The sequence below is a fragment of the Eleutherodactylus coqui genome, chromosome 1 (genome assembly GCF_035609145.1).
Source record: "Eleutherodactylus coqui strain aEleCoq1 chromosome 1, aEleCoq1.hap1, whole genome shotgun sequence".
Classification (NCBI taxonomy): Eukaryota; Metazoa; Chordata; class Amphibia; order Anura; family Eleutherodactylidae; genus Eleutherodactylus; species Eleutherodactylus coqui.
In genome coordinates, this window is record NC_089837.1 from 246,065,792 (window position 1) to 246,088,964 (window position 23,173).

At 44.7% G+C, this 23,173-nt stretch overlaps 1 protein-coding gene across 5 annotated transcripts in view; it reads left to right on the forward strand.

Annotated features, from left to right (window-relative positions):
- Nucleotides 1-23,173, forward strand: part of FIG4 (FIG4 phosphoinositide 5-phosphatase) — a 260,535-nt gene that overhangs the window by 172,831 nt on the left and 64,531 nt on the right. For 4 of the 5 annotated variants that reach the window (XM_066607721.1, XM_066607713.1, XM_066607706.1 and 1 more), the window contains one exon: nt 22,421-22,613. In XM_066607721.1, the coding sequence (XP_066463818.1) occupies nt 22,421-22,613 (193 nt within the window). The remainder of the gene's footprint in view (nt 1-22,420; nt 22,614-23,173) is intronic. The other variant, XM_066607729.1, reaches the window with a different exon arrangement.

The following is a 23,173-nucleotide window of genomic DNA, read 5'->3' on the forward strand; positions in this document are numbered from 1 at the left end:
CGATGAGATTGCTTTTTAAGCCAGCTGCACACGACCAGATTTGCATTGTGGAATCTGGAGCTGGCGTTCGCCTCCGGGTTCCGCAGCAAATACCTACTATAGCATGCTATGGAAAAGTGATTCTTCCTGCAGACTCGAAAGCAATAGTGGTTTCTGCGAGCAGAGGAAAAATTGCAGCATGTTCTGTTTTTAGGTGGATTCCATGAAATCAATGGAAGCCATCTGACCCGCGGCCCTTCCACAATTGACATTGCAGAAAGGTCACGGATTCGAATAAAAAAATCTGTACTGCGCATGCCCAACGACAACTAGCTGCGACCATGCGCAGTACAGAAGAAATCGAAAATAAACAGGTATGTAGGGTCGCCAGCTGCTGTCAGGGGCAGATTCCGCTGCGGGCCTAGGCTCAGTTTCCATGTTGTGCCTTGTTGTAGATTTTTGTAGCTCTTGGAAGGTACTGGTTCTCCTTGCAGAAGTCCAGCTAGTGTAGGAAGCCTTTGGGCATTCGCACACAGGTGTTTTTTTACAGTGTTTTAGCGAGCGTTTGAAACGTCCACTAAAAACACTGTACTGAGCCTCCATTGTTTTTAATGGGGCTTCTCAGACGAGCGTTTTGCTGCACTAAAACGAACGCTGTATGTCATATTTTTGTGCGCTCACCATGTTTTTAATGCACCATTGCAATGCTGAAGTGCATTAAAAATGCTGTTGAATGTCTTTTAAAACACTGTTCTAAAATGCTTTAAAATGCTGCGTTTAAACAAACGCCTGTGTGAGAGTGGCCTATAGACAATGCTTCCTGAGTAAAAGTATCCAAATTAGATCTTCTCCGGAAAGAGGAAAAGTGTCTCTCTAATGGGTCGGACACCACTTTACAGGGTAGCTACCTATACATGCCACTAAAGAGCCTTGGAACACGACTAGAGAAACCAGATGCGCCAATCTATATCTAGGACTTTCTCAGTGTTCTTGTTAGTTCACAATCACAGAATAGCTCTTATCTAGTTAAAGGGGTTGTCCCGCGATAGCAAGTGGGGGTATACACTTCTGTATGGCCATATTAATGCACTTTGTAATATACATCGTGCATTAAATATGAGCCATACAGAAGTTATTCACTTACCTGCTCCGTTGCTGGCGTCCCCGTCACCATGGTGCCGTCTAATTTCAGCGTCTAATCGTCCGATTAGACGCGCTTGCGCAGAAGGGTCTTCTGCCTTCGGCTCGGTCCGGCACGAGCGGCGTTCTGGCTCCGCCCCCTTGTACGCGTCATCGCGTAGCTCCGCCCCGTCACGTGTGCCGATTCTAGCCAATCAGGAGGCTGGAATCGGCACACGTGACGGGGCGGAGCCACACGATGACGCGTAGAAGGGGGCGGAGCCAGAACGCTGCTCGTGCCAGACCGAGCCGAAGGCAGAAGACCCTTCTGCGCACGCGCGTCTAATCGGGCGATTAGACGGCACCATGGCGACGGGGACTCCAGCAACGGAGCAGGTAAGTGAATAACTTCTGTATGGCTCATATTTAATGCACGATGTATATTACAAAGTGCATTAATATGGCCATACAGAAGTGTATACCCCCACTTGCTATCGCGGGACAACCCCTTTAAACTGTTAGGCCATTTTCACACTTGTTCTTTTTACTGAGTGTTACGCACATAACACAGCACTAAGGCTCCATGCATTTCCATGAGGCCTTTCACACTAGCGTTTTTGCACCGTGTAGTTTATGCGTGCAACATCGCACACAGCATCTCCTATTTTCAGCGTTTCAGCAGGTCTTTCACACACTGAATTGCCTATTGAAATGAATGGGGTGCATAAAAAACGTAGTAAATACACAATTGCGTGCATAGTGCTGTGTTATTCTACACAGGTTTCTCTACCACTAAGGGGGGAAAGAAAAGTTGTGACATAAGCTTGCTTGCCTGCATTGTTGCTGCACAAAAATATGCAGTAAAAACGTAGCAAACGCACACAAAAATGCATAAAAGCACAGCTCTGGACGCAGTAAAGCACTGCTTAAAAAACGCAGCGTTTTTACAGACTCTTGTGTGAGTATAGTTGTAAATAGAGGAGACTCATAATACATGTCCTTAGGGAAATTCATGTGGCACTAGAGAGGGAATTTAGATACATTGGGGCAGGTTGACTATTGAAAAATTGCCAGTTTTCTTTTGCATTCTCGCATTCTTTGCACCACATTTATCATGCATTTTAGACCCTGTCAAGCATTTTTTATAAATCGAGTGCGAACAAGTTAGCGATGATGTCACTCGCTTGCCCACAATACTGATCAAGTTTGAATGAGTAGCTATGATTGTCTACTGCAACCTACAATTAAAACTGCTTGCCTGACAGTATATCATGAATATGGAGCTGTTCTAGAGGCCACCTTCTGCCTTTAAAAAGGGTAAAATTAGGATGGGAACAAAAATGTACAAATGGTATAATGTTAACTAAAAATAAGAATGACCAAAGGCAGCTTTTTACCCCTCAGGCAGCATTTGTAGATAATTCATATCCTTAGTTGATGAACTAAATTGTTCCCTTCTACTTCTATTTTGGAAGCAAAATACAATCTTATTTACGTATACCTGGGCTATAAAATTGGACCGTTTCTTTTTAATAATATTAGACCCCTAGTGAAGTTAGGATCAAGGATTTTATTTTCTGTTTTAATGAAAAGCATGCAGAGCATTATCATATGCATCACAATGTGAGCTAAATGACAAGACTATACCATTACACAGATTGTGGGCATATCTGCTTAAATGTCACAAGGAGCCCATATAACCGAGCACTGCATCTTTCCTATACTGATGATTAATTAACTTGAGAGAGAAAAGCTCCCCCACAGAACAACACACTGCATGCCACTGACCTCAAGAAAGCCTCTACCTTTTCTTCCTCCCACACGCATTCGGTCTCTCTCCCACAGTTTTCTCTGCAGAAATTCTCTCCATTATTTATCACGTGTTGATGTGACTATGTGATTAATCTTAATAAAAGAGCTGTTTGATTACGGACTTGGGTACCTTTTGCAGCATATGTACATTTTGCCAACTGAGATCAGTACTTATTAAGTGTATTAAGCCAGGTCTAATAGAACACCATGTTTTCCTTTCTGTGTGCATGTTCCTGATTACATATAGTACTCCAGAGATTTCAAAGTAAAATGTAAATAATGTATATGTAATAAGGAGAGAAGTCCTGAATCGGACACAATATATCACTGGAGGGAAAGATGACCAGACTCAGACTTGAGCAGAGTCGCTAGAAAAATCTATAATGCTTGGACAGATCAGTAGCAAGAGAGGCCCGGCCACCAAAGGACACGATGGCTGATACTGTCAGAGCGGATACTGTCATGGATATCACACAACTGAAAGAAGCAGTGCAAAACCGAAAAACATGGAGGGAAGGAGCCTATAAGGTCATTGATGGTCGTGAACGACTAAACGGCTAATAGCAACAATAAAGATCCTCATATCTACTCCCAAAGTCCCGGCTAATAGCAACAATAAAGATCCTCATATCTACTCCCAAAGTGCTGCATCAATTATGTTAAAACTTTTTCAATCCTTGACCATAATGAACAAATGTTTGTGATGGGGTTCCAATATTGACTTCCATAAAAATTAACAACTAAAGTGAAATTATGCAATTGCACTTTTGTTAAACTTTTAGCACATCATAGCAACATCTCAGAAGTTTGATTAAGTGAGAGCCAAGTGCTCAGGATCTGCCTGATTGCTGAAGCACCCACCCAAATACTATGTCCTTTTTGGCTAACATTGTTACTCTTCAGCACTTCTCAGCAGCTGAAGATGGCCTTAAAAAATCTATTGAAATCTCTGAAGCCATCTTCAGTTGCCAAGGAGTAACAATGACAGCTGAAGGGGCATAGTGCTCAGCTAAGCACTTTGCCTCTTCATTTCAACGATCAGTGGGTGTTGCAGCAATGAAACCTTCGCTGATCAAATCTTCAGACATGTTGCTATTGGCATACCAATTAACCTGGAACCCAATAATCTAGAAAATTTTAAAATCCAGCATTTTTACTATAGCACAATATTATGTGATTACTTATTATGCATGTGGTAAGAAGATGTTTATTTCCTAGAAGAAGATAAGTAAGGAGGGAAATATTGTTGCTTGTTGTATACTATCAGTTTTCTTTTTATATTGGTATCATTGTAGGATTATGCTATTATTTGACCATTTTTAATTCCGGATAATGTGGCAAGGAAGGGCATTCAGGATTTCACAATGTGTAGCTTTTTTTAACCTTTAACTATAGTACCATTGAAATCATATCACGGTTCAGATAGTACAGTGTGGTTTTTGAATGGAGTTGTTATCTCAAAGCAGTACAATTTAGCTCACAGAGTAACCTTGACTGTCTGTGTTAACTAGTGGGTGCGTGATACATTGTAGCTTTTCTTACTTGGCTCGGCATTATTTATTTGAGATATTATATTTAGTTATGGAATCCGTTATGTTAAGGAATCCATCAGTGATTACACTGAATGGCGACAGGTGTCAAACAGCAAAGCTGAGTATATCGAACATGACTGTTCTAAGACCTGAGGAAAGTGAGTACCCGGACATAGTCACAGGATTTTATATTGATTTGTTTTCACTTGAGCTTTGAATTGGTTTTGTCATTTACAAATCACTATACAGACCAACATGTTGAATATGTATTGCAATATGCAGTATTTCCCGAAACCTTGTTTTCTATATGCAGAATTTGTTTTTAGCATTCACATGGAAGTTGACGACATGGTTATTTTTCTTTCATGTAATTATAGAGTACAAGTTTATTCCACAGAAAATTGACTCGGTTACTTGGAATTTAAGATGTCAGAATTTGTTTTGGTTCTTTGATTGTCTATGATACCGAGAATGCTTTGAACAATCTGTTTTTTTATTGTAAAAATAAGCTTTTATACATTTCAAATTTGGTTTCTTAAGAACAAATTATGTTCAGAACGGCCCTGGTGGTAATAGTGACCCTCCCCCAAAACGGCCCTAGCGGTAATAGTGACCACCCCAGAGCGGCCCCAGCGGTTATAGTGACCACCCCAGAGCGGCCCCAGCGGTTATAGTGACCACCCCAGAGCGGCCCCAGCAGTTATAGTGACCACCCCAGAGCGGCCCCAGCAGTAATAGTGACCACCCCAGAGCGGCCCCAGTGGTAATAGTGACCACCCCAGAGCAGCCCCAGCGGTAATAGTGGCCACCCCAGAGCGGCCCCAGCAGTAATAGTGACCCTCCCCCCAGTGCGGTACTAGCGGTAATAGTGACCACCCCAGAGCGTTCCCAGTGGTAATAGTGACCACCCCAGAGCGTCCCCAGTGGTAATAGTGACCACCCCAGAGCAGCCCCAGCGGTAATAGTGACCACCCCAGAGCGGCCCCAGCGGTAATAGTGACCACCCCAGAGCGGCCCCAGCAGTAATAGTGACCATCCCCCCCCCAGTGCGGCACTAGTGGTAATAGTGATCCTCCCCCCAGTGCGGTACTAGCAGTAATAGTGACCCCCCCCACAGCGGCTCCACTAATAATAATGACCTCCCCACAGCGGCCCCAGTAATAATAGTGCCCCCTCCTCCACAGCGGCCCCAGTTGGAATAGTGACCCCCGCCCACAGCAGCCCCAGTAGTAATACTGGCACCCCACAGCAGCCCCAGTAGTATTAGTGACCCCTCCCCACAGCGGCCCCAGTAGTAATAGTGGCCCCCCCAGAGCAGCCCCAGTAGTAATAGTGGAGACCACACAGTGGCCCAGTAGCAATAGTAACAGCCCACAGTGGCCCCAGTAGTAATGCTATTACTACTGGGGCCGATATAGTATCCCCTTTATCAGCCCCAGTAGTAAAAGTGCCCCCCTGTGACCCATATACTTACCCCCTCCTCCTCCTCATCGAAGCGCTCCTGCTGTCACTGATCCCATCTGCACACTGTGACATCAGTGTGTGCTGCCGTACGCCGCCTCCACCCTTGCTCTCGCGGAACCAAGTAGGAGATGTCAGGGGAGGGGGGTGGAGGATCCCGAGTGCACACGGACGTTACAGCCGGTATTCACTGCCATGGTGAGCAGTCACCGGCGCATGCCAACAGGGAGGGCTCTGGGTGCCGCCTCTGGCATATGTGCCATAGGTTCACCTCCACTGGTCTAAACCATGCTCCGATACAATGTGCTTTTAGCGCTAGTCTTTTTCTGTAAACTATAAAAGTGAAAAGTGCAGTACTATGTGCTTGACGAATATCTTGATAATCACATTGCATTTTCACATTTACTGTGCAGTCATTTAAGGTTAGCTGGTATTTTTTAACATAATCTTTAAAGATAGTCTTCTAGATCAGAGATTGACCTTGGGGAGCATATTGCATAATGAGAATGGCCATGTAAAATAACAGAACAGGAATAAAGACGGCGCTCAACTGCTGTTCTGACAAATGAGTTAGAGGAAGTTTTCAGAAAGTTTAGCAATTCAGGACGTGTTCAGCCTGCAGCTAAATGGTTTCATAAGACATTTTGAAATCATTATAAGCATTAGTAATATAGCACAAATGTATTGATGCTAGCAATTGGGCCAGTAGAGGGAACTTAAGGACATGATGCTTTTCCAGACAGTAAGCTTAGGTTTAAAAGTGTAGAAGCCTGAGTAAAACCACATAGGCAGTTAGTTGTAGGCTACATCCACACATAGTAGATTTTCCTCAGTGAAAAATACATGTTAAAAACTATCTATCTATCATGCAGATTTTGGTACAAATATTGATGCAGATGTCACCACCTCAATGAAAGCGGTGAAATCCACAGCAAAAATTGACATGCTGTGTATTTAAAATCTGCATTGTGAGGCAGTTTACACTGCAACTGTTTTCTACACCGTGTGGATGAGATTTCTTGGAATCTCATCTACAATGCCTGAATTGTGGAAAGCTGTGAATTTTCTGCAGCCAATTCCACTGCTTTTTCACTTAGTATGAATATATGCATAGAGTGCTTTCACTTAGTTTTTAAATGCGTTTTTTTCTAGCCAAGCCAGAAGTGGTTTCAAAGGATATAAGGATATGGGAAATATAAGAGAACGATCTATACACTGATGTGTCAAGTCATGGGATAGCAGTATGTAAACTGATTATGAGGAGGTGTTGTCTCTGGTGACTGCTTGAGAATGCCCACAGATATATAATTTGTGAGGTGTTATCTTGTGTTGAACACCAACCGGAATGCTCATGGCAAGGTGATATAAGTTGTCGGAGTTTGAGCAAGGCATGATAGTGGGTGCCAGATGGCATTACCAACCACAATAGACAGTCTAATGGATGCCCGCGGGTGCTTATTGATTGCAACCAGCAGTGTCTGGCTAGATTTGTCCGTACGAACAGGCAAACCTCTCCAGCAGAAATCCCATGCAATTCAGATGATCCAACATGCATATCCTGCAGGTCAGTGCAGCATTTTTTTTTTTAGCTATCATGGGACACTGGAGCAGAGGGGCCAACGACAGTGCTTATGTTAATGCCACTACAGCGGACACAGTGCCTCATCTGGGTTTGTAAGGTTGCTAACTGAACCATAGACTACTGGCAACATGTGGCATGGTCCAATAAGTCACTTACTGCTTTTTTGGGCTAATGGTCAGGTTTGTGTGTGGTGCAGAGCCCTTGAAGCTTTGGAGCTCAGTTGTCATCAAGTCATTATGCAGACTGATGGCAGTCCCATACTTGTGTGGGGTGTGCTCTTATGCTATGAGTTGGGTCCACTGGTCCACCTAAACACATCATTGACTTGTTCCTGCTAAGTTTCATTGCTTGGTGACCATCTGCAGCCCTTAACAGATTTCATATACCCCCACAATATTGGTACATCACAGCAGGAAAATGCTCCATCAGGCCCACGTTGCCCAGAATTGTGGCCTGCATGTTCTCCCGACATGAGTCCAAATAAGCATTTATGGAATGAGGTGTAGAAGTCCATTCATATCCAAGAACCTGCACTTACAAAACCCACTGAGCTGTAGGTGGCTATTCTGATGACATGGTTTAACACTCCTCCAGACATCTTCCCTCCATTTGTGAAATTGATGCGAAGTTGAATTACTGCAGTTCGCCATGCCAGAGAGGGTCTTACATGGTATTTGTTCTTGTCCCATGACTTTTCACATGTTGGTGTACTTCTCTTTCTTGCTGGATTCACTTCTAGCTTTAGCTCAGAAAACTGTATCAAAAAGTACCACAAAAGCTGGTTTGTTAAACCAACCTTAGAAGGCCACTGGGAAACTTTTAGTTTTTCATTCATTATGTAACTAGTTACTATAGATATATATGTATAATATATACTACCCACCAATCTTTATTATCTTGGAGTGGTGATATGCTGTATACATATGACCACTACAGCCAGTCACCGACCTAGGCAGTGAAGCTTGGCATATACAGCATGTGATTGCTGAGAACAAGTGGTAGACTGTAGCAGTCACCTGGCTGTATGGCAAGTCATTGCTCCAGGAAAATAAACAAAGTCCCATAGGGCCTAGAGTGTAGGAAATTTAACAGGTGAGTAATCTTTGCTTTTTTATTTGATTTTATTAATAATTATTATAAACTTTATATAGCCCCAACATACGGTATTCTGCAGAACTTTACAAATCAGAAGGAACATTGACAACATGAGACATAACATATAGCTTTTAAGCGACCATTCGATTTTGGGACAAAATTCTGTCCTTGGATCGTAGGGACAGGGAGGTACATTGCCTGCACTTGTTCTTCTCTGCTGTCCCTTCGATCCACCGGTTTCAGGTTCTTTTTTCAACCAAGACTCCCATCACAATCTCCATTCCCACAGTGCATTGATAATGTTAGACTACCAATGTGCTGTACCTGCTTTCTGATTGACCAATCACAGAGCGGTGGACAGTGTGCATTAGATCAGTAGAAAATTGCTGTAGCCATCTTAAATGGCCGAAAACAAGGCCCAAAACCAGCAGATTAGAGGGACGGCAGAAAAGAATTGCAGAAAATATACCCCTCGCCCCTTCCTGTCTCCAGACAGAATCTAATCCCAAAAACGGAGAGTCACATTAAACTAATAGACAGTTTGAGCAATAGGAGTGAGGGCCCTGTTCGCAAAAGCTTACAATCTATGAGGAAATAGGAGGGACTCAAGAAATACAAGTGCTTGTTCTGTACAGTGGTCCAGCCATCTTTTATTAAATACACATAGTATACATGAAGCTGCGGAAGCTGGTCACCAGCCTGTATCTGTGTATATAAAGATATGAAGTATTGAGGTGTAAGTGATACAGTGGGATGAAGGGGGTCAGGTTTCCAAGGGGAAGTCTATAAGTGGGGTAAATGGAGAAGAGTTAGATTAGTTAATATGGTAAGCCTTCCTAAAAACATGTGCTTTTAGACCATGCTTAAAACTGAGCATCGGGAATTAACCGGATTTTCTGGGGTAGTGCATTCCAGAGCATTGGTGCGGCTTTAGAAAAATCTCAAAGACAGGGGCGAGTGCTTTGGGTTAGAGTTATTTTAGTGTGAGGTCATTTTATAATATTTCTTGCAAGTAGTTTAATTTGTTAAATTCTTGGACATCCCCTTTAATTTTTATAACTATGCTGAATCATGCCATTTTAAAACAACCATTTCCTTATTGTGTATATGCTTTTTTTCCCCCTTAATTTGGCTTAAAATAACTCGGTCTGATCTAAAAAATGTTTAGCTATTGAAAACATTCATTGTGTGTACATTTTTATATATCATAATATATTTCATCATATTAGACCCAGATTTATAAACCTAAGCAAAGCCAATTATTTTTGTGTAAGAAGTGAGTAGCAGTGAAAGTCCACTTGTATTCAATGCCTGTTCTGCTTTGATCAGATATGACATTTATTAGCGATTCATGTGAAGGTTAAAGAACCTGTGAATAATCTTAAACCTCTCGCTGCCAAGTGTTGAATTGCTGCTAAAGTGCTAAATAGCCAAGCTGATTGAGCGATTCACTATAACCTTTTTCTTAAGACTAAACATTGTAGTTCTACACGTGTGCTATGTCTCACGTGTCTGTTCTTTCCAAATAAATAATGATGAAATGCATCACGATGTGGGCATACATATATTGTTCTCTCACCTCATTCCATCGACTGCTGAATCTCTGCACACAGCAGCATAACGTCTCCATGGCAACAGGCCTGATCTGATGTAGTCTGTGCACACCAGCTTTTAAAGAGAACCTGTCACCTGCCTAAAGCAACATAAACTTACTTACAGTGCTGTTAGAAGAGCTGATAGGGAGCTGCTGGGTGCTCTATTTTTCATGCTCGCCCACTTTCTGGTTCCTGTGGTGCCTGCTGCTGAAGTCCACGTGCTGGCTGAAAATCTGACTTTTCAGAGTCCAGTACCCTCGCTCTCCCATAGACTTGTTTAAAACAGCGCTCTCGCAAGATTCTGAATCAGGTGCGAATATCTTCGTTTGGTTCATGAATTATTATTTATTTATACGTCCTTGGTTGGCAGGGTGGTTATGAAGGTGGCTCAGGGTTGACTCAGCCTTCCAAGGTCAGTAAAATGAGTACCCAGCTTGCTAGGGGGGTAAAGATGTCTAAGAAAGGCAACGGCAAACCACCCTGCAAAAACAGTTTGCCAAGAAAACGACACAATGTGACATCACCCTAGGGCTTTTACCTTTACCTACTTTCAGTTCAACATCCTAGTTTTGATCACTGGCCTGTCCTCCTGGTTTTTTGTTTCATTCTCTGTTTTGCCACAACTGGATTGCTCTCTTGATGACAACCCCTGGGTTCCCTCCCTTCCTTTGCCTTTCTTTATGCTTCTCAAGTTCCCAGGTCCCACTATTAAGCCACAATAGCGGCAAGAGTGCCCCCCCCCCCCCCTCCCAACAATTTTTACTTCTGAAAAGCCCTCATTAGCAGTGCATACCTTAGCTAAGCACCACACTACCTCCAACAAAGCACAATCACTGCCTCCATGACACTCCGCTGCCACTTCTCCTGGGTTACATGCTGCCCAACCCCCCCCCCCCTGCACGACCCAGTGTCCACAGCGCACACCAAATTGTCCCTGCGCAGCCTTCAGCTGCCCTCATACCACGCCACACTCATGTCTATTTATAAGTGCGTCTGCCATGAGGAGGAACCGCAGGCACACACTGCAGAGGGTTGGCACGGCTAGGCAGCGACCCTCTTTAAAAGGGGCGGGGCGATAGTCCACAATGCTGTACAGAAGCAATGAGAAATCCAATCCTGTGCCACCTCCATCTGGAGCTGCACACGTGGGCATAGCAATGGGGAACCTATGTGCCACACACTATTCATTCTGTCAAGGTGTCTGCATGCCCCAGTCAGACCGCGTTTTTTTATAAATAGTCACAGGCAGGTACAACTCCGCAATGGGAATTCCGTGTGCACCCACAGCATGGGTGGCTCCCTGGAACCCACCGGCGGTACATAAATGTATCCCATTGCATTGCCCATCACAGCTGAGGTAATGTCGTGCTTAATGCAGGTGGGCTTCGGCCCACACTGCATGCCCCAGTCAGACTGGGGTTCTTTAGAAGTGGACACATGCAGTTACAACTCCCTGTGGACCGACAGCATGGGTGGCTGCCAGGAAGCCACCGGCGGTACATAAATATATCCCATTGCACTGCCCAACACAGCTGAGGTAATGTCGTGCTTAGTGCAGGTGGGCTTCAGCCCACACTGCATGCCCCAGTCAGACTGGGGTTCTTTAGAAGTGGACACATGCAGTTACAACTCCGTGTGGACCGACAGCATGGGTGGGTGCCAGGAAGCCACCGGCGGTACATAAATATATCCCATTGCAGTGCCCAACACAGCTGATGTAACGTCAGCTGTAATGCAGGTGGGCTAAAAATTAATTTGATTACACTGTAGGCGAGGGCCCCCAAAAATTGGTGTACCAACAGTACTAATGTACCTCAGAAAAATTGGCCATGCCCAACCAAGTGGGCAGGTGAAACCCATTAATCGCTTTGGTTAATGTGGCTTAATTGGTAACTAGGCCTGGAGGCAGCCCAGTTAAAATAAAAATTGGTTGAGGTGAAAGTTTCAACGCTTTAATGAGCATTGAAACGTATAAAAATTGTTTAGAAAAATTATATGACTGAACCTTGTGGGCCTAAGAAAAATTGCCCGTTCGGCGTGATTATGTGAGGTTTCAGGAGGAGGAGCAGGAGGAATATTATACACAGATTGATGAAGCGAAAAGGTCCCCGTTTTTGATGGTGATAGAGAACGATGCTTCCATCCGCGGGTGCAGCCTACGTATTGCTTAGGTATCGCTGCTGTCCGCTGGTGGAGAAGAGAAGTCTGGGGAAATCCAGGCTTTGTTCATCTTGATGAGTGTAAGCCTGTCGGCACTGTCGGTTGACAGGCGGGTACGCTTATCTGTGATGATTCCCCCAGCCGCACTAAACACCCTCTCTGACAAGACGCTAGCCGCAGGACAAGCAAGCACCTCCAGGGCATACACCGCGAGTTCAGGCCACGTGTCCAGCTTCGAAACCCAGTAGTTGTAGGGGGCAGAGGCATCACGGAGGACGGTCGTGCGATCGGCTACATACTCCCTCACCATCCTTTTACAGTGCTCCCGCCGACTCAGCCTTGACTGGGGAGCGGTGACACAGTCTTGCTGGGGAGCCATAAAGCTGTCAAGGGCCTTAGAGAGTGTTCCCCTGCCCGTGCTGTACATGCTGCCTGATCTCCGCGCCTCCCCTGCCACCTGGCCCTCGGAACTGCGCCTTCGGCCACTAGCGCTGTCGGATGGGAATTTTACCATCAGTTTGTCCGCCAGGGTCCTGTGGTATAGCATCACTCTCGAACCCCTTTCCTCTTCGGGTATGAGAGTGGAAAGGTTCTCCTTATACCGTGGGTCGAGCAGTGTGTACACCCAGTAACCCGTAGTGGCCAGAATGCATGTAACGCGAGGGTCACGAGAAAGGCATCCTAACATGAAGTCAGCCATGTGTGCCAGGGTACCTGTACGCAACACATGGCTGTCCTCACTCGGAAGATCACTTTCAGGATCCTCCTCCTCCTCCTCGGGCCATACACGCTGAAAGGATGACAGGCAAGCAGCATGTGTACCCTCAGCAGTGGGCCAAGCTGTCTCTTCCCCCTCCTCCTCATCCTCCTCCTCAACGCACTGAGATATAGACAGGAGGGTGCTCTGACTATCCAGCGACATACTGTCTTCCCCCGGCTCTGTTTCCGAGCTCAAAGCGTCTGCCTTTATGCTTTGCAGGGAACTTCTGAAGAGGCATAGCAGAGGAATGGTGACGCTAATGATTGCAGCATCGCCGCTCAGCATCTGGGTAGACTCCTCAAAGTTTCCAAGGACCTGGCAGATGTCTGCCAACCAGGCCCACTCTTCTGTAAAGAATTGAGGAGGCTGACTCCCACTGCGTGGGTAGCTTTTCAGAAAGCGCTGAACCACCAAATTAAAGACGTGGGCCAGGCATGGCACATGCGTGAGGCTGCCGAGCTGCAGAGCCGCCACCAGGTTACGGCCGTTGTCACGACCATGCCCGGTTGGAGGCTCAGCGGCACAAGCCAGCGGTCGGTCTGCTCTGTCAGACCCTGCAGCAGTTCGTGGGCCGTGTGCCTCTTATCTCCTAAGCTGAGTAGTTTCAGCACGGCCTGCTGACGCTTGCCCAGCGCTGTGCTGCCACGCCGCGCGACACCGACTGCTGGCGACGTGCTGCTGCTGCTGACACATCTTGATTGCGAGACAGAGGTTGCGTTGGAGGAGGAGGAGGAGGAGGAGGGTGCTTTAGTGGAGGAAGCATACACCGCCGCAGATACCACCACCGAGCTGGGGCCCGCAATTCTGGGGGTGGGTAGGAAGTGAGTGGTCCCAGGCTCTGACTCTGTCCCAGCCTCCACTAAATTCACCCAATGTGCCGTCAGGGAGATATAGTGGCCCTGCCCGCCTGTGCTTGTCCACGTGCCCGTTGTTAAGTGGACCTTGGCAGTAACCGCGTTGGTGAGGGCGCGTACAATGTTGCGGGAGACGTGGTCGTGCAGGGCTGGGACAGCACATCGGGAAAAGTAGTGGTGACTGGGAACTGAGTAGCGCGGGGCCGCCGCCGCCATCATACTTTTGAAAGACTCCGTTTCCACAACCCTATACGGCAGCATCTCCAGGCTGATAAATTTGGCTATGTGCACGTTTAACGCTTGAGCGTGCGGGTGCGTGGCGGCGTACTTGCGCTTGCGCTCGCGCTCCAACACTTGCGCTAGCGACGGCTGGACGGTGCGCTGACAGACATTGGTGGATGGGGCCGAGGACAGCGGAGGTGAGGGTGTGGGTGCAGGCCAGGAGACGGTAGTGCCTGTGCCCTGAGAGGGGGGTTGGATCTCAGTGGCAGGTTGGGGCACAGGGGGAGAGGCAGCGGTGCAAACCGGAGGCGGTGAACGGCCTTCGTCCCACCTTGTGGGGTGCTTGGCCATCATATGTCTGCGCATGCTGGTGGTGGTGAAGCTGGTGGTGGTGGCTCCCCGGCTGATCTTGGCGCGACAAAGGTTGCACACCACTGTTTGTCGGTCGTCTGCACTCTCAGTGAAAAACTGCGAGACCTTTGAGCACCTCGGCCTCTGCAGGGTGGCACGGCGCGAGGGGGCGCTTTGGGAAACAGTTGGTGGATTATTCGGTCTGGCCCTGCCTCTACCCCTGGACACCGCACTGCCTCTTGCAACCTGCCCTGCTGCTGCCCTTGCCTCCCCCTCTGAAGACCTGTCCTCAGTAGGCGTAGCAAACCAGGTGGGGTCAGTCACCTCATTGTCCTGCTGCTCTTCCTCCGAATCCTCTGTGCGCTCCTCCCTCGGACTTACTGCCCTTACTACTACCTCACAACTGTGTCTCATCGCCATCGGCCTCCTCACCCACTGAAAGGTCTTGAGACAGTTGCCGGAAGTCCCCAGCCTCATCCCCCGGACCCCGGGAACTTTCCAAAGGTTGGGCATCAGTCACGATAAACTCCTCTGGTGGGAGAGGAACCACTGCTGCCCAATCAGAGCAGGGGCCCGAGAACAGTTCCTGGGAGTCTGCCCGCTCCTCAGAATGTGTCATTGTAATGGAGTGAGGAGGCTGGGAGGAAGGAGGAGCAGCAGCCAGAGGATTCAGAGTTGCAGCAGTGGACGGCGCAGAACTCTGGGTGGATGATAGATTGCTGCATGCACTTTCTGCCATCCACGACAGGACCTGCTCACACGGCTCATTTTCTAATAAAGGTCTACCGCGTGGACCCATTAATTGTGCGATGAATGTGGGGATGCCAGAAACGTGCCTCTCTCCTAATCCCGCAGCAGTCGGCTGCGATACACCTGGATCAGGAGCTCGGCCTGTGCCCACACCCTGACTTGGGCCTCCGCGTCCTCGCCCGCGTCCACTTCCTCTAGGCCTACGCCTACCCCTCAGCATGATGTATTACCAGTAGTGCAGAAACAGAACGCTGTAATTAAATGTGCCGCTTATTGGCCTGTGGTTGGAGGCTGACTTCGCTTACGGAACGCCAGGAAATAATTTTGCGCAAGCCTGCTGTAACACTTAGCTGGCTGCGTATGAATTAGGAGGACTACTACACCCAGCAGAGACCCAGAACACTGAGGACAGTCACAGGCAGCCCAAATAGATTTTTTTCCCCAAATGTTTTTGCAAAGGCCCACTGCCTATATTCAGTAAATATATCTCTTCTCTCTCTGCGTCACCGCTACTGGCCCTGGAGTATGTCAAATTACTGCAGAGTGTTGCACTGTGGACTGCAATACAGCGGTGATTTAACAGCCAACACAGAGCCAGGAAATAATTTTGCGCAAGCCTGCTGTAACACTTAGCTGGCTGCGTATGAATTAGGAGGACTACTACACCCAGCAGAGACCCAGAACACTGAGGACAGTCACAGGCAGCCCAAATAGATTTTTTTCCCCAAATGTTTTTGGAAAGGCCCGCTGCCTATATTCAATCAATATGTCTTCTGTCCCTGCCTCACAATATATATCTTCTGTCCCTGCCTAACCACCACTACTGGCCCTGGAGTATTACTGCAGGGCGCAATGCTCTGCACGGCCGATATACCAAAAAAAAAAAAAATGCAACACTGCAAAAAGCAGCCTCCACAGTACTGCACACGGTTAGATGTGGCCCTAAGAAGGACCGTTGGGGTTCTTGAAGCCTAAAATACTCCTAACGCTCTCCCTATAGCAGCTCCACCAAGACAGCACTTTCCCTCCTCTATGTTAGAACGCATCTGTGGCGAGCCGCGGGAGGGGCCGATTTTTATACTCGGGTGACACCTGATCTCGCCAGCCACTCACTGCAGAGGGGTGGTATAGGGCTTGAACGTCGCAGGGGGAAGTTGTAATGCCTTCCCTGTCTTTCTGTTGGCCAGAAAAGCGCGCTAACGTCTCAGAGATGAAAGTGAAAGTAACTCGAACATCGCGTGGTACTCGTCACGAGTAACGAGCATCTCGAACACGCTAATACTCGAACGAGTATCAAGCTCGGACGAGTACGTTCGCTCATCTCTATTCAACACCTCAGTTTAGGTAGCACCAACCCAATGTAGATCTTTTTTCTTTTATAAAAATCATAATTGTATACATAGATCATGATTCCTATGGGGCTGCAATGTCTATGCCTCTGCCTATAGACATCTATGAGGTTTCCAAACTACAAGCTCAACAAGGTTCCTACCAGTAGAAGAATCATACAAGTACTTTGGGAAATTTCTAGTAGTCCAGATTCCCTGCATCTAGTCCACTGTGCCTATTATCTATCAAGCTGCCATAGGGACTATTCTAACAGTGCCTTCCACTTTGGTCCTCTTGCTACATCTTTCAGATCCATTATCATTTGATGGAGACCTTAAGGCCTGTAAAAAATAAAAAAAAAGTATTTATCAACCAGTTTACTATACAGTTTGATCACTGTCCTTTAGCAATTCTACTTTAGTCAAACCAAATAACCATCTTTTTCTTTAACACTCAGCCCTTGCTTGGTCATCACCTGTATGGGAATTTATTTGTCTAGTTATATCCTCTTCATTAGTTACCTTTTGAAAAATCTTCCTTCAGTCCTTTATCCCGGAGATAAGGTATTTCCCAGTGAGTGGATATACCGTCAACTTTCTTAACCTTGCTATTGAAACCAGCTTGAAATAATTAGTGACTGGTGATTGTCTTTTATGATGGATTGTGACATTATAAATTGTCAGGTCAATATTGTCCTTAAATCATTGACCATCTTTTCTCCTAGGCAACCAGAATAGATTTTAATTTTCAGAAAGCTCTCGGGAGGACACAAGGGCATCGCTAGCACCATCTGTCTTCAGCCTTCAGCATTCCTCCAGCCACAGTTGTGGATGAACCCATGCAGTTAGTTTGCACACCCATGACTCAAGAAGGGGGTACTCACCATCTGACTTGAAGGGGTTGTCCAGCTTATAGTTTTAAAATGAATTCATTTATAGAATTATCTGATTGATTACTTATCTGATTTTCTAATAATTCCTGGGGCTGGCCTGTCCAAGATTCAAGTTTTAAATCATGTCAAAATCTGTTTTACTACTGCCCCAGTTCTTCACCAACCAGATTCTGATTCTCCTTGAGGTCTATCCTTGATGCAGGCTGGAGCGGTTTTCTTTCAGCAGATATGGAGGAACTAGTTTACTCTGTGGCTTCTGCTCTAAATGATTTGCTCCTACCAATTGAATTATGCTACTGGTGATCATGAGCTGCTGGCAATGAATTGGCCTTATAGAAATTACAATATCTCTTGGATGGTGCTAAATTTCCATCTCTACTGACCACAAGCAAATTAACTACCTTGGGCACGTTACAATTTGAATTTTTTCTTACATATCATCCAGCAGAGATGAACATAGATCAGCACAGATGTTTTCTCCTGCTCCGCTTATTTTTCTGAGTCTTCCTCTGATGATCCAGAACATATGATTAATCCAACTTGTATGGGAGACATTTATAATCCATCTTAAGCAGACGTTTTGACAAAAATTTCTAACTTTTTCACTTTGTGCACCAGCATGTTTTAGAAAAATAGGTGGTGCTTTGGAAGAGGGTGGGGCCACTGGGACCAACCGTTTTATGTATAATTTACATTAGAAACTGCTGAATATTATGTCAGGAATGTGCCAAGGCATGGAGCTGCCCAGATGCGCTTAACCCCTTAAACGCATTTATTTTTTTCACTTTTGGATTTTCCTCCCTAATTTTAAAAAATCATAACTTTTTTATTCATCCATCAATGCAGCTGTCTGAGGGCTTATTTTTTGCGAGACAAGTTGTATTTTTCAGTGGTACAATTTAAAGTACCATATACTGTACTGACAAACGTAAAAAAAATTGTGAAATTTTTTGGAAAAAAAAACAAAAGTCCGCAATTTTTTTGTGAGGGAGTTTGTCTCTGTAGCAAAAATGACATAACTTTATTCTATGTGTCATGAGCATGATTGTTGCGATACCAAAGAGATATAGCTTTTTTTTTGCTGTACTACATTTAAAATCTGAAATATCTTTGAAAAAAATAAAATTATTTTCTGCCGCCAGCTTCTGACAGCCATAACTTTTTCAATGTTGCATTAACCTGGTCGTGTGAGGTCTCATTTTCTGCAGGGTGTCCCGTAGTTTCTCCTGGTACTATTTTGGAGTCCATATGAATTTTGCTTTTTACCACATTTTTTTCTTGGAGATGGGGTAACCCAAACTAAGTACAATTCTGGTGTTTTATATTTTTTTTCTGACGCTGTACGGGGTAAATAATTACTTCAATAGATTGTACTTTTGTAGACGCAGTGATGCCAAATATGTTTTTTTTTATTTAGATTTTTTCTATTATAAATATGGCAAAATGGAGGGGGTTAAAACTTTTATTCTATTTTATATATTTTTTTAATAATTAATAAACTGATTTTTACTTTTTTTTTGTTAGTCACCATAGGGCACAAGAATTTGTGATGGTTTGATCACTCTTGTAAGATAATGTAATACCATTATATTACATTATACCATATGTATTACATTATACTGCGATCTGACAGACAATCTATCAAACCACACCACAGGCATGCCTGCAGTGGGAGACCCCGGAGGCCGTTCAGGACCCTAGAACTCTGATCGGGGCATTTCAATTTGACAGCGACATTTAAAGGGTTAACAGCTGCGCTCAGGGGTGGTGCTGATTGATGCTGCTATGAGCAGGGCTCAGCTGTTAGAAATAGCCAACACCTGCATTGTATACAGCGGGATCCAGCCCTGATTCTCCAAAATATAAATCCTGAACCTCCATGATGTAAATATACATCCTGGAGCACTAAGGGGTTAATATTTGAAGAAGCCTGTGCCGCTTTGTGTCTTAAGCACATCGTGCGCCAGGGAAAATTGCCCCCAATGTTTCTTATGATAATCCTCCTCGAAGACAGACTTTTGTATCATCTACCATATGTCACAAAGCTGACAGGTCATCCACGAGTCAGAGGCACTTGTACTCTCCACTCCTGTCATTCTGGATAGCCAGGTTAGAGTCAAAATATCAATGAGTTTGTTGTATAATAAGTGACCAGAATAAGTTTAAATCCTCCAGATACTTTTAGACCATCTAGAACCAGTGCCCATCCCTGCCAAGCCCCAGTATGAGATCATGATGGAATTTGTTACTGATTTACCGCAAGTTCAGGACTTTTCTACCATCTCGTCTTGGTTTGATTTTCAGAAATAGAAATTCTAAAATGTTGTATTATTGTCTGGATTGCCCTATACTCCACAAGTAGCATAGACATAATACAAGGCAATTTTCATATTCACGGCTTAATAAAGGATATTTTCTCTGACTGTTTAAGAATTCTGGAGAACTTTGTGTAAAGCTCCAAAGCTATCCTGGTATGACTACTCTGGCTATTATCCCCACAATAATGGACTGATTAAGCTGCTCAATCAAGCAATTTCTGCACACCTTTATATAAGCTCACAATGATAGCTAAAGGCCCATTTACACTCGACGATTATCGCAAATCAGCGATCGTTTTAGCGATAATCGGTGCGTGTAAATGGGTGCAGGGCACCCCCATTTCGGGCACTTTTAGCTGATCATTAAAATTAAGCTCACCTAAAAATCATCTCTCACTTTTATCATTAGCTCTCCACGGGGGAGTGCTGATAGCATTGTTTCCCCCTGGAGAACAAAGGATCTGAGCGCAGATAATGGCCTCGGGCTATTAGCATGCGCTCAGGGAAGGCTTCATTAATATACATAATTGGCATTTAAGTAGCTGAGTAGCTACTTTAATACCAATTATTTTTTATGCTAAATAATCGCTGAAAGCTGTAGCTCAAACTCGTTTGAGCGATCTTTGAGCGATTATCTGCTTGTGTAAATGGGCCTTAACTAGATGTGTTATCTAGGACCAAATTTGCACACAACAACCTATGTCTATGATTCTTTAAGTAAATCTCCATTTGCAACAATGTTTGCTTGTTATACTGTAAGTCATTCCACTTTAGTTTCTGTGTTGCCCGAGTTTCAATCGCTAATGTCTGTAAGGATGTTCAAGAAATCTGGTCAGAGGTTCATAGGATTTTGCAAAGCTCTACTGCCAAAGCAAACAGATCCACTGATTAATATTGGTGTTCAAGTCCCATAGTACATCCTAGAAATAAAATTGTGCTGTCCACTGGGAAAGCATACCTAACATTTGACATGACTTCAGAATATGCTTCTGTGTATGTACATGAAGAAGGACACTCTTTCTGGCCCTCACGTGACTTGTTTCCTCTCGGTAAAGAAAAAAGATCCCTGCGCTCCGGAGTCCAGAGAAAACAGCCGTGCACCCATATCACATGGGTTAAATTTTAATGCAACGCATTTCGGCGATCTTCACTTGCCTTTCTCAAGCATATAATATCTCATATACTATTGAGAAAGGCAAGTGAAGATTGCCGAAACACGTTGTATTAAAATTTAACCCAAGTGATACGGGTGCATGGCTGTTTTCTCTGGACTCTGGAGCGCGGGGATCTTTTTTATTTACCGAGTGGATCTACTTCTTCCACTCTTGAGGCATCCTTTGAATTTGAAGTTAAACAAGTGCTATACTGCAAAGAGCCCATCAAAAGCTATACTATCCAATGAGAAGAGGAGATGGGTTCTGAAAGAGGATATTCATGTCCCTCAACTGACGAAGCAGGTTTATTTGAATCATTCTCTCAAATCTCCTAAAAGTTCTTTGAGGAAGGGCCTTAGATTGGGGATACAGTTACACAACTTGCCAAGCTCAGTACTGTGCACTTCCCAATGCTTGTCCATTTTCTACGCTCAGCTGGGACCATGCCATGTCTTCTTTCTTGATGAAGTGGGAATCCAAGTCTGAAGAACAGGGAGATTCTTTAGATTTTGCCTCTCAGTTTAGCGAACACCAAATCAATTGTGCATCAAGCATCCACTTCTCCAGTGAAAATTGCAAAGTATAATATATGAATTAGGGCTCCTGCACACTTGCGCTTTTCTTGCGTGTTTTTTTCACGCGATTGTCAATGGGACTTTCTAATGTTAAAAACGCATCGAAGGTTGGTGCTTTGCAATTTTTGTGCGATGCGTTTTTAACATTAGAAAGTCCCATTGACAGGTGTGTGAAAAAAACGCAGCGATATTGCGTGAAAAAAAACGTGCAAGAAAAACGCAAGTGTGCAGGAGCCCTTACAGACGAAAGCTAAGTTACAGAACAAAGCACTATGGGGCAGTTTATCAAAGAGAAAGTGGCATTATTTAGTTACAAACTTTGGCTCAAGAATAGCTTGTAAAATAAATAGAAACTTTTATTCTGATGTTTTTAAAAACATTCCCACCCTAGGCTGACAAGGTTATGCGTAATTTGTGCCAGAAACTGATCCCAATTTTTTTAGAAATTAGCTCCAGCTCATAACTAGTGTAAAGTTTGAGTTACAACACCAGTAAGTAGCCAACTATTCAGGCGAGGAGATGGGCAGAGCAGCATCAAGATGCCCAGGTGGCGTAAAATCTTGTGTATTTGTTGTCATTTTTAGAATTAAGCTCCTCTATGTACATTATGAAGTCCAGAGCTTCCAGCCACATCAGTCTTGTGGGAAGTCACGTTGATCTCCAGAGCTTTTGGATAATTTGATGCATTGTGAAAAGGAAAAATCTGAGTACAGTACTTTTAATTTTCTTAACAAAGCTTTAGGGACCACTGTATATGTTACTCTTACCCACCCTGAAATTACGTATGGTAGCCATCTTTATCATGAACAGTAGACTATGTTCTATTGTATGGCAAACATGCAGCAAGTATTGTAGTTAAAATTATTTAACTTTTTTGCAGCAGCAACACAAACCGAGAGGAAGCTGTGTTACAGCGGAAAACCGCAGCAAGTGCACCTCCTCCGCCAAGTGAAGAGGCTGTGTCTAGTAGCTCTGATGATGAGTCTGGAACAGATAAGGAGGATGAAGGAGCTGTATCTCAACGCTCTACACCTGTGAAAATTACAGATGCTGGAGACAACCTCAAAACAGAGGTGAGGGTGAAAGTACGTCATAGCCTGTAATTTGTAATGATATCCGTGTCCTTACTATGTGTACTCAGTATATTGTACATTGGAGAATAGTTGTCCTACACGTTCGCTTTTATCCTCTTGAAACATCCTTTTTTTTAATGCTTTTAAAAATGTAAGTTTTATCCGAGTATAACATAACAAAAGAAGTTGCCCGATAATTAGCACCAAGAAGGTTCTAGCAATAGAAATAGGTGAAGAAAAACATATAGATCAGAGGGATGACTTGGAGAAATGGTATGATGTGGCAAGAGGAAACAAGATTTAATGGCAATTCTAGTTCTAAATGAAAGTATAGTGTGGATCCCTCACAGAATGAGTTAGCAGTTGGCATGGCATTACTTACCAGTGGAGAAGAGCTGACCGAATGATGGCAAGGCAGTTCTTTGAAAACTGTTGCAGGAGTCTGGAGGAATGGCGGTTGAAGCAGTAAAATTAATCTTGCATTCTCCTACTTGAGTTTTTATCCTGGAATGTAATCCATTCCCAATCAGCATCTGTCTTACCCGCTCAAGTTTTGGCTA